Source organism: Aspergillus clavatus, genomic scaffold (genome assembly GCF_000002715.2).
Source record: "Aspergillus clavatus NRRL 1 1099423829797 genomic scaffold, whole genome shotgun sequence".
Lineage (NCBI taxonomy): Eukaryota > Fungi > Ascomycota > Eurotiomycetes > Eurotiales > Aspergillaceae > Aspergillus > Aspergillus clavatus.
In genome coordinates this window covers 386,914-398,946 of record NW_001517102.1, presented here as the reverse complement: position 1 = coordinate 398,946, position 12,033 = coordinate 386,914, and the positions used below count along the sequence as shown (strand labels likewise).

Here is a 12,033-nt window from a genome sequence, read left to right as displayed (position 1 = left end):
CCAAATCCCAGGCAGAAATATTCGTTGCGTTCCAAACTTCTACTGGACTTGCTCCGCAATTGATGTGCATCATTATTGTCTCCTGAAAGGCAGACCGAGAGGGGGGAATGAGTTCTTTGAAGCTGCGAAGTCGGAGAGCAAGAAGGATTCAGTCCCAATCACCGGCTATGACCCTGGGGTAGAGCTTTTGAACTAATTCGCCTTCTCTGCCTCTTGGCAAAGAAGGTTAAGTATAGTTTGGGCATAGCTGGACAAAAATCGGCGAAGCTATGGGATCGAAAACTGCATCTCGGCGCTCTTCCGAGCATGCACGCCAGACGAAACCGCTTCCACTGAGCTTTTGGCCCCTTTGGCCCCATTGTTGCAATCTAATGATATGCAATTGAGATATAGACGCGAATGCATAAGGGAAAGTGCAGCTTCAGGGGGGTTCGAAGAGCTCGTCGAGCGGGAGATTCCAGGAGACGGTGGACCAGTTCCGATGAGACCACATTTGCTGAAGATGAATGAGAGAAAGACCGGAGGCCCAAGTCGAAGTAGGTATATAGCCAGCGACTTTCGCCTGACTCTTGCCTTCTCGAACAATCCAGCCTCCGTCTTCCATCCATCAGAACCTTCGATTCTACCGCCAACAACCCTTTCAAGATGCATTTCACAAAGACTATCCTGGCTGTTGCCCTGGCCTTCGCGGTCTCTCCGATCGCCGCTGCTCCTGCTGGAGCCGAAAGCGCCATCGAGGCTCGTGCTGTAAGTGTCCCGATCGTCCACCTACAGCAGCCCAATACGGAGGTGTCATGCGACAGTGACCACTGACTTTGCTGCACAATCAAGAACACAGTCACCTGCAAGACCACCTTGAGCGGCAAAGCAAAGTCCTACACCGTCAGCGTTGACACAGCCAAGAGCGAGGCCATCAAGATCGGCTTCACCCACGGCAGCTCCAAGAGCGACTACCCTCACCCCTACGGCGACAAGGAGAAGCTGTGGGCCAAAGATGTGAACGAACAGGGCAAATGCAACAGCAAGAAGAACATGCTCGAGTACCCCATCTACTGGGTCGGATCCAAGGATACCGCCTGGAAGCCCGACGAGAAGAAGAACAAGCAGAACTCCACGCCGATCCGCGTCGTCTACAGCAACCTCAACGGAGTAGTGCACTACTGCGGTGTGATGATCCACGAGAAGGTGGATGCGAAGAATTCGGGCTCTGGAGACTTTGTGTTGTGCAAGTAGATCTGGAGACTGGAGGTGATATTCCAGCGGGGATGGGATGTTAGATTACAGGAATCGCAAATCCCGATGTATAATGAAATTAGTCTCCCATTGAGATATTTGTGGACTATAATTGGCAGATCATTTGTAACTCAATCGTGATCTCGATGTCGTCAAATCGTCAAATCGTCAAATACGGCAAATGGAAAGACCCTCGCTCCATCATGTGATGATCAAGTACTGCGTCCCTGCATAAACGACCGTTACACTGCAGCTAAGTAGTAGTAGTACTCTGTAGTGCTAATACTCTAACCAATTCTTGCAGAGTCAGATAATCCACTAGTCAAGGCAGATAGTTGGATAGAACCAATCAATAGAGACTCTCTCAACTCCCTTATCCATCTGAGTAAGCTTCTCAGGACAAAGCGTGGTTCCTTGCGACCACCCAGATAGCCCGCTTCTCGCCATGCAGCAAATCATGAAACCCTAGCCGGTATCCCGCACGCCTACAATAATGGCCTGACCTGACTGACGCACATCCCGTCGATCCTGAAGGACCATGCATGATGTCTCGGTCAGAACACCGGCATTTCCCGGGTTCGCCGGCATGTGTAATAGGGGCTTCTATTATTTTGCTGCAGAGGATCATGATCACTGTCGCGTCCGCGGAGAGTGGTTCGAAGTGATTGTGGCCAGAATGCCACCATGCATTGTCAGCATGCTTGAGCTGCACGTTCGAAGGAGTCTACAACAAGGAAGATCAGAAGGCGTCGATAGCGGCCATTTCTAAGCTTTGAGATCAAATCACCTGCGACGGGTAGAGAAATGCCTCACTCATCGAGCATGTTGATCACTTTGGGGGCCGTGATTGAGGCTTCCGGGTAGCATGGACCCCCTCCTTTTGGGTGTTATATTCAGAATATAAAAGGGCATCGTCGGCCTGGATGATAAGGGAATCAACAGCACCTTCTTGAACACCAAACCAGTCCAGACCATCCTTCAAACAAAGCATCAAAATGCGTGTCTCTAACCTCGTCGCCGCCGCCCTCGTCACAGGTGCCACTGCCTACGACGTCCCCAGCAACCTGCAGCAGATCTACGCCAAGCACAAGGTACCCTTTATACCTTTTCCTCGATTCATGACCCTTGACTAACTTCCCCCGGCAGAGCTCCTGCTCCAAGGTCCTTGCCAAGGGCTTCACCAACGGCGACTCCAGCCAGGGCAAGTCCTTCCAGTACTGCGGCGACCTCGAGGGCGCCATCTTCATCCGCTCCACCGGCCATGGCGGCCAGTACACCAACATGGACATCGACTGCGACGGCGCCAACAGAACCGGCGGAAAGTGCGCCAACGACCCGTCCGGCCAGGGCATTACCGCCTTCCAGGACCAGGTTGCAAAGTTCGGCATCAAGGACCTGGACGCCAATATCCACCCATACGTGGTCTTTGGCAATGAGGACCACTCTCCCCGCTTTGACCCCCGGAAGCAGGGCATGGAGCCGCTGAGTGTGATGGCGGTTGTGTGTGGTGGCAAGCTGGTATGTTTTCTTTTTTGTTTCCCTTTTGTCTTGTGGTTATTGCGTGTACGGTGTGGCTAACGCGATCCCCCACCCCAGCACTATGGTATCTGGGGTGACACCAACGGTGGTACTTCGACCGGCGAGGCCTCGATTTCTCTGGCGGATCTCTGCTTCCCTAATGAGAACCTTGACGGTGACCACGGACACGATGCTAACGACGTTCTCTTCATTGGTTTCACTGGTAAGGATGCTGTGCCTGGATCCAAGGCCAACTGGAAGGCCAAGAACGCCAAGGATTTCGAGAACAGCATCAAGTCCATCGGTGACAAGTTGGTTGCTGGTCTGAAGGCATAGACTAGTGGCTCTCATGATTGTATCTAGAAGCTAGTAATGACAAGTTGTCGTGTTCAGTTTATGTTGTATCTGCACATCTATAGTCCGATTTATTGATCATATATTAAACTCCTTGCCATTTGGGTAGAATATTTCCCTGTCAGTCATCCAGTTACCAAAGGGAAGAGGAAATATCACACTGGTCATCTGTGTTGAACTTTGTTGAACTTCAGAAAAGAAAATCCTAGACAGTTCTTTGGTCTAGAGGTATGATCCGTTCTTAGCTCAGATGATCTGATTTAGTTCTGGAGGTATATATCCCATTCCATGCATCCCTACCACAGAAGGCTTTCAACATTCCAACATAAACTTCTGAGCTATCATAGGTGCCTCCTGGACTGCGCAGTCATAACCACCTTCATTTTTTGGATGATGTATGTACTTCCACCACATGGACCATCATTATCGCGCGGCCAAATAGCACATTGCGAGGCTCTGGCATTGGCTCAATCCAAATACACTTTTCTTTGTCCATCAGGAGATCCATGTAAGAACCATAAAAGACACTTTGATCCAATAGCATAAGCGAACAAAGAAGATACCCATCAAATGAAATCTAGTGATTTATAGATTTAAAGCCATCATTTGACCAGAATAATAATCAGAGGGATGAGTTCTGCACTACAGTACACTAATCACTACACAATGTTCTCTCATACTTCTACTCAAGACATTAGGGAGTTTTCTGGCTTAAGCTAACAAACAGCAGGCCAAAGAGCTGTCATAATATCAGAGACACTAGCCTCTTCGTCCGTTTGCTCTAGACTAGGCGAACAATGCCTTTGTCTTGCATCACTTGTCTCTCAGTGCCCAAGACAGTCTCTGGACTATCATAGCTATACAAGCACACTTTGCAGAGTGTCTCTAATTACTGCAGTGGTGTTCTGAGACACGCTGGGAGCCATGAAATATTGTACCCCCCTCAGGGTATAAATATAGCTTAGATCTCTATCACATTCTTCCCACTATCATCCTCACTCTGCTTGCCCAATCATCCTCCTACTGTCGCAAAAACCTCTCAAGAAACCATCAACCATTCCTCAAAAGATAATCCACCAAAAACTCCCCAATCCAAAGAAGAAACTATCTGTCAACATGCCCAGCGGAAAAGAACAAAAGCTCGTCTACGCGATCTTTCGCCTCGACGACCCCAACATCCCGGACCTGGACATCCTCCACCAATGCCTGGAGAGAATCAGTGTCGGTGCCGTCGGTATTGTCTCAAACCCTCAATACCTTGCTGACTGGGGCGCAGAACACCCGGACGAGGTAATCCTGCAAGTCTACTCCACAGACAGGAGTGACGAGGAGGTTATGGCCGCCGCCGCGGCATATATCCAACGCCAGATCGATAACTGGGCGGAGGATATGTCCATGTCTGCCTGGTATAGGTATGACCAGTGGGCGCGCCTGAAGAATTTCGGGCATATGGATTAGGTGAGCCACCTCTCTGTGTGTGAGTTTATCATTTTTTGCTATTGGGGTTGCTTTGGATTGTTAACAGCTTCTATGAATAATATGATCTTTTGCGGTTACTTATGCTTGGGAAATATGATTCTATCTTCCGGGTTACCCTGAGAAGCTGTCAAATGTTTGATGTAGAGTATGTATGAATATTTTGTAGCTCTTCTCGTGATCTAATCTTTTCTTGGATTGGAGCTATTCATGGGATGTTCGGTTCAACCCTATGCATCCATGTATTTGTAGTACATCATGCAGCATCTGTGTTGACATTTGCTTCACTTGTAAACCAGAAGATATTAATTCAATGTCTCGGCTGAGGAAGTCCCAAATGTCTCTTTACAATCTGTATCAAACATATGGACCTCGACAGCAATGACACTGATATCCCCGGAGGATCCCCGGAGGATCAAACGGAACAGCAAGAGCAGCGCCTGAGCCTGCACTTACCGTGCGTGCCTCAGGCCCAGCCTCCCCAGGGACTAACACACTCACCCCCTTTCTAGGCAACCAGCCGGACAACAGATGACCCAACCACATCTTTCCTTCTCAAGGAACCGGGCAGGTGGTGCAGCGGTAATCTGAGAGCAGCCGGCCAAAGTTGCAGGCGCTTGGCAGTAGCTGCATAGCCTAGTGAAGTCCCGGGTTCGAATACAGGTCCAGCTTGCCTGACGGCTGAAGCTGGACTTGGGCAGAATGGTGAGAGGGCAGGTAGCTCCTGCCTCCCTTCTGTTTTGCTTCGCTGATATTCTTTTCTTTTTGATCTTAATTGTTTTTGTTTTCTTTTTTTTTATCTTTAGTCGAGTCTCTTTTTATCACTACCTATGGCTTTGGCACTATGGGTAATTTCGTGTGTTCTTAATTCGGCTCCTGGTCTGGTGCTGCAGTTGCTCGGCCTCTAGGTAGCTGTTGCTATTGACTCTGCACAATCCTACCAACTACGTATAGTATGCAAATATGAAACTAAACAGTTCTTCACTGGGGACAGCAAATGGGCAGGCAGTACATTTATACCATATGATCTACGTGAACTTATCTATCACACTGACTACAATAAGAGATGGGGAAATATCCTGAATGAAAAAGCACATTTTGCATCTATAACAATCGCCTCAACGGATGGAATACATTCATTCAGGTGCTTCCATACAAAGATCGATGTTATGACTGGCAGCTATCATTCCCTGGGATCAATTGATACTGGATAAAAAAAGCGAACAAAAAAGAAAAGAAACCGAATGTTGAGGAAGTCGTATATCGCAATGCCGGATGAGAAGCTGAAAAACAAAAAAGAAATGGACTCGCGGGGAATCGAACCCCGGACCACTCCCATGCTAAGGGAGTATTATACCACTAAACCACAAGCCCATTTGTTGAAAGATCGATAGCATTTTGTGTTTTATGAAGCAAATGTGGCTTAATTATAGGTGACACGGTATTTGGAGATTATGGTACTGTCTGGGTGGGTACTGAGAGCATAGCTATAGAACCATTAGTGTAAGAATCATTGGCGTCTATAACCCGAATATTCAAAACAAGGATTTTCTTTATTAACATTTATCTCTTTAAGCATAATTTGTTAGCATGGGAGCATGTGGTAGTTCACTTTTTGCCATGCTGGCGTCACCATATATTATTTCCTTCATATGAGCAAGTGGTGGTTTCACCAGGTACAGTTGAAAAACAAAACAAAGGAATGACACATTCAACCACATAAAACAACATAAGATACATCAATTACATGGACCTATCATCTCAGCCATCAGAGCATACAAATGCCCTCTTCAACCTCGCGTTTTCAACCAGAGAGTCTTAAACCGCATCAGGGAATGGGCGAGGGTTAGCCAATGCAGCAGGAGCGTGACGCTTGTGGGGACCGATCAGATGGTCGAACGCAGGAGAGTGGGAGACACGGGGAGTAAGATCCTTCAGGTCCCAGAGGTATCCGAGGGTCTTGAGAACGGAGGTCGAACTGTACGGGGCCGACTCGCCGGTGGCAGGATCGACACCGTAGTTCTCAATGTGTCCCTTAGGGGAGTAAGGGGAGATCAGCCAGGTGGGCATGCGGCCACCAAGACGGTCGTAGCTGAAGGTGTATTTGCTGCCATCGAGAGCGGTCTCGGTGTAGGTCTTGTTATCCGGGCGAACAGCGAGAGGGGGCTCGACGTGGTCGAAGAAGCCGCCGGTTTCGTCGAAGGTGACCAGCAGAAGAGTCTTGTCCCACTGGGGGCCGGTGCGCACGGCGTCGTAGATCTGCTTGACGAGGACCTGGCCGAAGGAGACGTTGCCGGAGGGGTGCATGGAGTTGGTGTTCAGGTCGCAGCAGGAGGGGTTGATGTAGGAGAGCTGGGGGAGAAGACCGAGGTAGGCATCCTGGTAGAAGTTCTCAAGGGGAACGACGTTCTTCTTGGCGTGCTGGGCGGTCCAGTTGAAGAAGAGAGCATCAGACAGGAAAGCACCGTTGGTGCCGTCATAGTTCTGCCAGGAGATACCCTTCTCGGTGGCGGCCTGGAAAATGCTGGGGATATCGACGCCAGAGACGTCGAAGCTCTTGTCGTTGCTTCCGTGGCCATCGGCTGTACCGGCAACGGAGCAAAGACGGTTGGGGTTGGTAGGCTATTTATGTCAGTATTCGACTTTCTGGATTGGGGTAACAAGACCTACACCAGGGACACAAGAGTGCCAGTAGTTGAAGGTGGTAAACTCGTCAACCAGGTCAACCAGAGTTGGGATCTCATCCTCAGAGTAGTATCCCATGACCTCTTCAGTGGCCAACTTAGGGTCAATGCCCTTATGGTGAGCCATCTGCTGCTCCACAAAGCCCTGCATGCTGGGTTTAAGGCTGCCGCTGGCGATGTCGGCGTTGTTGGGGTTGTAGGTACCGTACTGCTCCATGTTGTATCCAGTGACCGAGTGATCGGGGTCGTGGCGGACCGAGTCAAAGTCCTTGTAGACACTGCACCACTTGGCGCTGCTGGGGTTGGTCACATCCTGGAGGTTGCAGAAAGGGCCATTGTTGATGACGTTGTCGAGACCATTACGCTCAACTCCACCCAGGATGTTATCGAAACTGCGGTTCTCCAGCAGGATCCACACCACATTCTCGATTTTGTCCTTCAGGTTGGCAATGGACTCCTTGGAACCGGAGGCATATCCGAAGGGCTTGCTGGTGCGGGTAGACACGGCGGCCGCAGCAGCACTGCTGGAGAGGCCGAGCAAGGAGACGAGAGTGTTGGTCTTCATGATGAGATTGCTCTGTGATGTGCTCGTCAGATGAACAGGGGAATTTCTTGATGATGCATGCCCATCCTTTTATAATCATGCAAGACCGTTGGCAATTTTCGGCCGACACATTAACCCGCATTATTGGAGTATACCACAGTGACAAATGAACAGCCAGAAGCAACAGCACATGCTCTGTTGGTCTCTTCTGACAGGCAGCTCATCCTGCATATGCTATCTTTTAGTAGCTTCGTTGTAGGAACTCCTCCATGCGTTAGCGCATCTTACCCACTCATGCATGGGATCCATGAATCAGGTAGTAGCGCATACTGCCGATCCTGATATAGGTGTAGGGATGTCTTTATATCTAGTCCCACTATAATCATGCTGACAAGAGACATGAAGCTTGGATGCCTCTATAACAAGCACAGGGAAGCCATATCTGTAACTTTCAAAACAGCTGTATAGACATGCTCTCCATCCCTGGTTTCATTCCAGGAACAACAGAACACACATAGAAGATAGTAGCAACCATAGTTCATAGCATAGGTACAATAGTATCTCCCGGGTCTCGCTACTAAGCTTTGGTGAAGCGTCCCAAGACGGCTTGGCGCCATCCACAAATCTTGTATCTATTCAACCCAATCAGAGAGCGTCAACGGAAGCACTGATCACAAACAAGTAACTTCATTGGGTCGTACTGAACTTCTGCAACTATGGCTGAATCCCCAATCAGCTTTGAGCGTTGCAGCATGCACTGAAATGTTATCAAATGACACCCAGTTTAGTGGCTCGACACTCCCCTGTCTTCCGTGTCTTCCGTGCCTTCCGCGATATTTCCCTCGAATCAGAAAGCTTCAATCCCTGTCTCAGGCACTGGTAGGAACTTCCTAGCTTCTTATGAGCATGGGGGAATGAGTGGTTTCCGGAAATTCCCTACAAAGGCAATCCTGCTATCGGACCACTCCGCAAACACCCTCCCACGTGGAAACTCGCCTTCTGGAGACTATCGTTTCCATATTGACTTCGATCGTCTTGGATACAGAATGAATATCTCCGAGCACATGGCTATCAATATCCCGACAAGGTATCAAAGTAAGGTTCAGGAATCAGGAAGTGGAGCATCAACCGACTCCAAGTCTCCAACACACAGCAAACATTGCTTTCAGACCAAGTACGCTTGCAAAGTACCCAACCCTAGTACACGCTTTCCAAAACGCATGGTCTTTTCCTGCGAAGTGACGCAAACTCCCATAGTCGAAAGCGTTACCTTTAAAGCAGAGACGGAAATATTTATGGAGCATGTAACGGGCGAAATGCAGGATCGGACAAGGTCTGTCATAAGAACTACTGTTACTGACTAACTAGGGTCTGGACACCTTTTTAGTGCTACTAGTAGTAGAACCCCTACAGCAAGGACTCTGGCGAGTAAAAGGTTGGCTGGCCTGAGTACATCTTAATAGCATGGAGGAGTGGCAGGAGATAGAGAGAGCCGTAGTCGGCGCCGGACATATCGGAATTTCCGCTGGCTGGACGTGGCAAAACGTGACAGCTCAATGTATGTCCCAAATCACCTGGAATGAGGATTTCCTCCAGGCGGAAAGAACCGAAGAGAACCACACTAACAGTACGCGAAGGCCCCAAGCGTCTTTTGGGGTGTATGCTCGAGCTTGCTAGGAGAAGTGCAAGTTCCAGACCGGATACCTCCGAAGAATATGTGTGTAGCAACCATGAATTGCATGATTTGGTGAAATACTGTCGCTGCATGTCCGGGTTCAAGAATGCCAGGGTCATATCCCTCTGCTGCATGTTTTTTATATAAAGATGGGCCTCAAAGGATTATTCTACAGAGCTTTTTTTTTTTAGCTTTCCTAGATAAGTACTTCTATATGTAGCTAAATTATATCCCTAACAATATATATATATATTCTTCAAACTAGAAAGTAGCCGGTTGGTGGTGAGGGAGGGGTTGGGGGTGGTCATTATGGCTATTATTATTATTATAAGAAGGGAGGGAGCAAGGTATGAGAGAGAGAGAGAGAATTAGAATGGAATGAATGACTTTGAAGGAAGAAAAAAGGGATTAAAAATAAATAGATATAGAGTGTTATATATACTCTGTGCACACTATGTTTACTCTCCCCTATACTCACACTCTCTATATACTCTGGTAAAGATAGAGTTACTCTGATTAATATTAAACTGATTATGCACTAGAGATGGGGACTTAATAGGGGGCTTAAATACTCTGGATAGCATGATAATGGCTAAATAATAATCAAAATAAGAAAAAAAAGATTAATCATCTACTCTGGGCTAAACACCTGGATCACACTCTTGCTTCCTTCGCCGCTGAACCCATTCCTCCGAGCCAGCAGCAACACTGTCAACGCCGCGTTGCCCAGGTGCAGTGGGCAGACAGAAAAGCGCCTGCTATAAACAACCAATATAACGCAACGTGTAAACACTCCCTCCATACTGGTCATAATCTTGCTTCATGGTCTGGATCAGAATCGCTCATGCCGTTGTATGAGAACCGAAAACTGTCTCTTCGAATTTGTCGTTCGAAGCACAAGACCAGATGTCGGAGATCATGAACAGTTGACAGTTCCTGCAACGTTGGTTTGCGCACATCTCCACTCAATGCAGCCAGAGGGAAAGGATAGACAAGCCATAAAAGTCGAGCAAAGTTAGAAAAGAGTAAATTAGGGCGAGGACTTTACTAGGGAGGAGTTGAGCAAGCTTAGAAAATCTCACCAAGATAAGAACCTCAGGCAGAAATCCCCTCAACTTGATCAACTTTGGACATCTTTTTGAAAGCTTGAAATAGAAATTGATTGGGACTATTCTTGATATTCGAAGTCGTCCGTTAACCAAGACAACTACAGTAGATGCAACAGATGCAACAGTCATTTCATGCAGCCTCCAATGTATAGCTCCCATCGCTCAAATATGGAATTTCACTCAAAGTGATCATTCCAAAAACTTCAAATGTCCGTTCTGGTTGGTGATCCTCTCATCCAGCCTCACCCAGGCTCTCTTCCATCCGCCGCGCCCATCCGCCAGCTCTGCCTCAAGCACCCGTCCTCCATCAGCGAGATGAACATGTCTGGCCGAAGCACTGAAATTGCCGCCGCGCGCCCAGACAAAGGAACCATTCCGGTTCGACAGGACTGAGTTCAGGGGAAGAACGGACCGATGGTGCTGACCTGAGACAGCTCGACATTTAGCAACCAATTCATAGTTGTGCTCGAGGTTGATCTCGTTCGAGGAAGCGGAGAAGTTGCCGCGTAGGTTGCCCTGCGCGGAGTAACGTTGTTTGTGATGATCACGGTCATCGTCGCTGCTCGACGAGGACGAGGACGAGGGACGGTGGTGGTGGCCCCATTTGTGTTCGTGCTTGTCCTCTTTGTCTTTCTTCTCTTTCTTCTCCTTCCTGTGCTTCTTGATTGCGTCTTCGGCGACAGAGCCACTGAGCGCTCCGCCGATTGTGCCGAGGATGCCATGGCCTGCTTGGTGGCCGGCGTAGGCGCCTGCGGCGCCTCCACCTAGTGCTCCGAGCAAGCCTCGCTCGTCCTGTTGACCCTGGGGATATGGTGCCTGGCCGAGTGATTGCTGGGGATATGTGTCATTGGTGGGATATGGAGGTTGAGATTGGTTTGAGTCATATTGGTTCTGGCTGTACGGGGGACGCTCTGAGTAGCCGTATTCATTGTTGGATTGTTGTGGTCTTGACTGAGAAGTGAAGCCGGGTGCGTTACCGCCCCACGACTGCTGAGGATAGTGAGGCCGATCGTAGCTGGATGACTGCGGAGGCTGGGAACCATAGGTATAGTTGTTATTATCCCCCGGTTGGGAATAGGGCCTATCCGGACCAGGTGTGGGATTCGATGAAGACGGAATCCATGGTCGGTTGCCGTTGTTTCCGCCGTTTCCACCGTAGCCACCCTCGTACGGACTCTCAGGCTTGTTGCCGCCCGTATAGTTGGAATTGTAGTACTCTTGTGCAGCCATGGTGGTATGGTAAACAAGAGGACGGGAGTAGGTGATGGATCAAGATTTGCGTATGTTTTCGGAAAGCCGAGGCAAATGAGATCAAGTTGAGGAGGTAAATTGAAATGAGGAACTCTCCCGGCAACCGAGGAGACTGGAGGTTTCTTTAAAGTGAACGAACAGCTTGGGCTGCTGCCTTGTTATTGAGCTCCCTCTTGTCGCAAATGTGGC

At 48.8% G+C, this 12,033-nt stretch overlaps 6 protein-coding genes and 1 non-coding gene across 7 annotated transcripts, besides 2 other annotated features; 3 read left to right on the top strand and 4 right to left on the bottom strand.

Annotated features, from left to right (window-relative positions):
* Positions 1-645: 645 nt before the first annotated feature.
* Positions 646-1,233, top strand: ACLA_006630 (putative mitogillin family ribonuclease Hirsutellin; the record flags this gene model as incomplete). Its single annotated transcript, XM_001273330.1, has 2 exons — positions 646-747; positions 832-1,233. The coding sequence occupies 2 exons, from the start codon at positions 646-648 to the stop codon at positions 1,231-1,233; spliced, it is 504 nt and encodes a 167-aa protein (XP_001273331.1).
* Positions 1,234-1,383: 150 nt separating this feature from the next.
* Positions 1,384-1,407: a microsatellite.
* An 821-nt stretch (positions 1,408-2,228) lies between these two features.
* csnB (glycosyl hydrolase family 75 chitosanase csnB) lies at positions 2,229-3,087 on the top strand (the record flags this gene model as incomplete). Its single annotated transcript, XM_001273329.1, has 3 exons — positions 2,229-2,324; positions 2,380-2,751; positions 2,830-3,087. 3 exons carry the CDS (start codon positions 2,229-2,231, stop codon positions 3,085-3,087), a joined length of 726 nt encoding a protein of 241 aa, XP_001273330.1.
* A 1,134-nt stretch (positions 3,088-4,221) lies between these two features.
* Positions 4,222-4,563, top strand: ACLA_006610 (uncharacterized protein; the record flags this gene model as incomplete). The annotated part of the gene is made up of 1 exon (XM_001273328.1): positions 4,222-4,563. The coding sequence occupies one exon, from the start codon at positions 4,222-4,224 to the stop codon at positions 4,561-4,563; it is 342 nt and encodes a 113-aa protein (XP_001273329.1).
* Positions 4,564-4,974: 411 nt separating this feature from the next.
* Positions 4,975-4,998: a microsatellite.
* Positions 4,999-5,883: 885 nt separating this feature from the next.
* Positions 5,884-5,955, bottom strand: ACLA_006600. The gene has a single exon. It is a non-coding gene; the product is annotated as a tRNA-Ala (tRNA).
* Positions 5,956-6,399: 444 nt separating this feature from the next.
* ACLA_006590 (putative phosphatidylglycerol specific phospholipase C) lies at positions 6,400-7,830 on the bottom strand (the record flags this gene model as incomplete). The annotated part of the gene is made up of 2 exons (XM_001273327.1): positions 6,400-7,203; positions 7,252-7,830. The coding sequence occupies 2 exons, from the start codon at positions 7,828-7,830 to the stop codon at positions 6,400-6,402; spliced, it is 1,383 nt and encodes a 460-aa protein (XP_001273328.1).
* A 1,386-nt stretch (positions 7,831-9,216) lies between these two features.
* On the bottom strand, positions 9,217-9,550 carry ACLA_006580 (uncharacterized protein; the record flags this gene model as incomplete). Its single annotated transcript, XM_001273326.1, has 2 exons — positions 9,217-9,338; positions 9,436-9,550. 2 exons carry the CDS (start codon positions 9,548-9,550, stop codon positions 9,217-9,219), a joined length of 237 nt encoding a protein of 78 aa, XP_001273327.1.
* Positions 9,551-10,782: 1,232 nt separating this feature from the next.
* On the bottom strand, positions 10,783-11,823 carry ACLA_006570 (putative glutamine-serine-proline rich protein; the record flags this gene model as incomplete). The annotated part of the gene is made up of 1 exon (XM_001273325.1): positions 10,783-11,823. One exon carries the CDS (start codon positions 11,821-11,823, stop codon positions 10,783-10,785), a length of 1,041 nt encoding a protein of 346 aa, XP_001273326.1.
* Between the last annotated feature and the right edge of the window lie 210 nt (positions 11,824-12,033).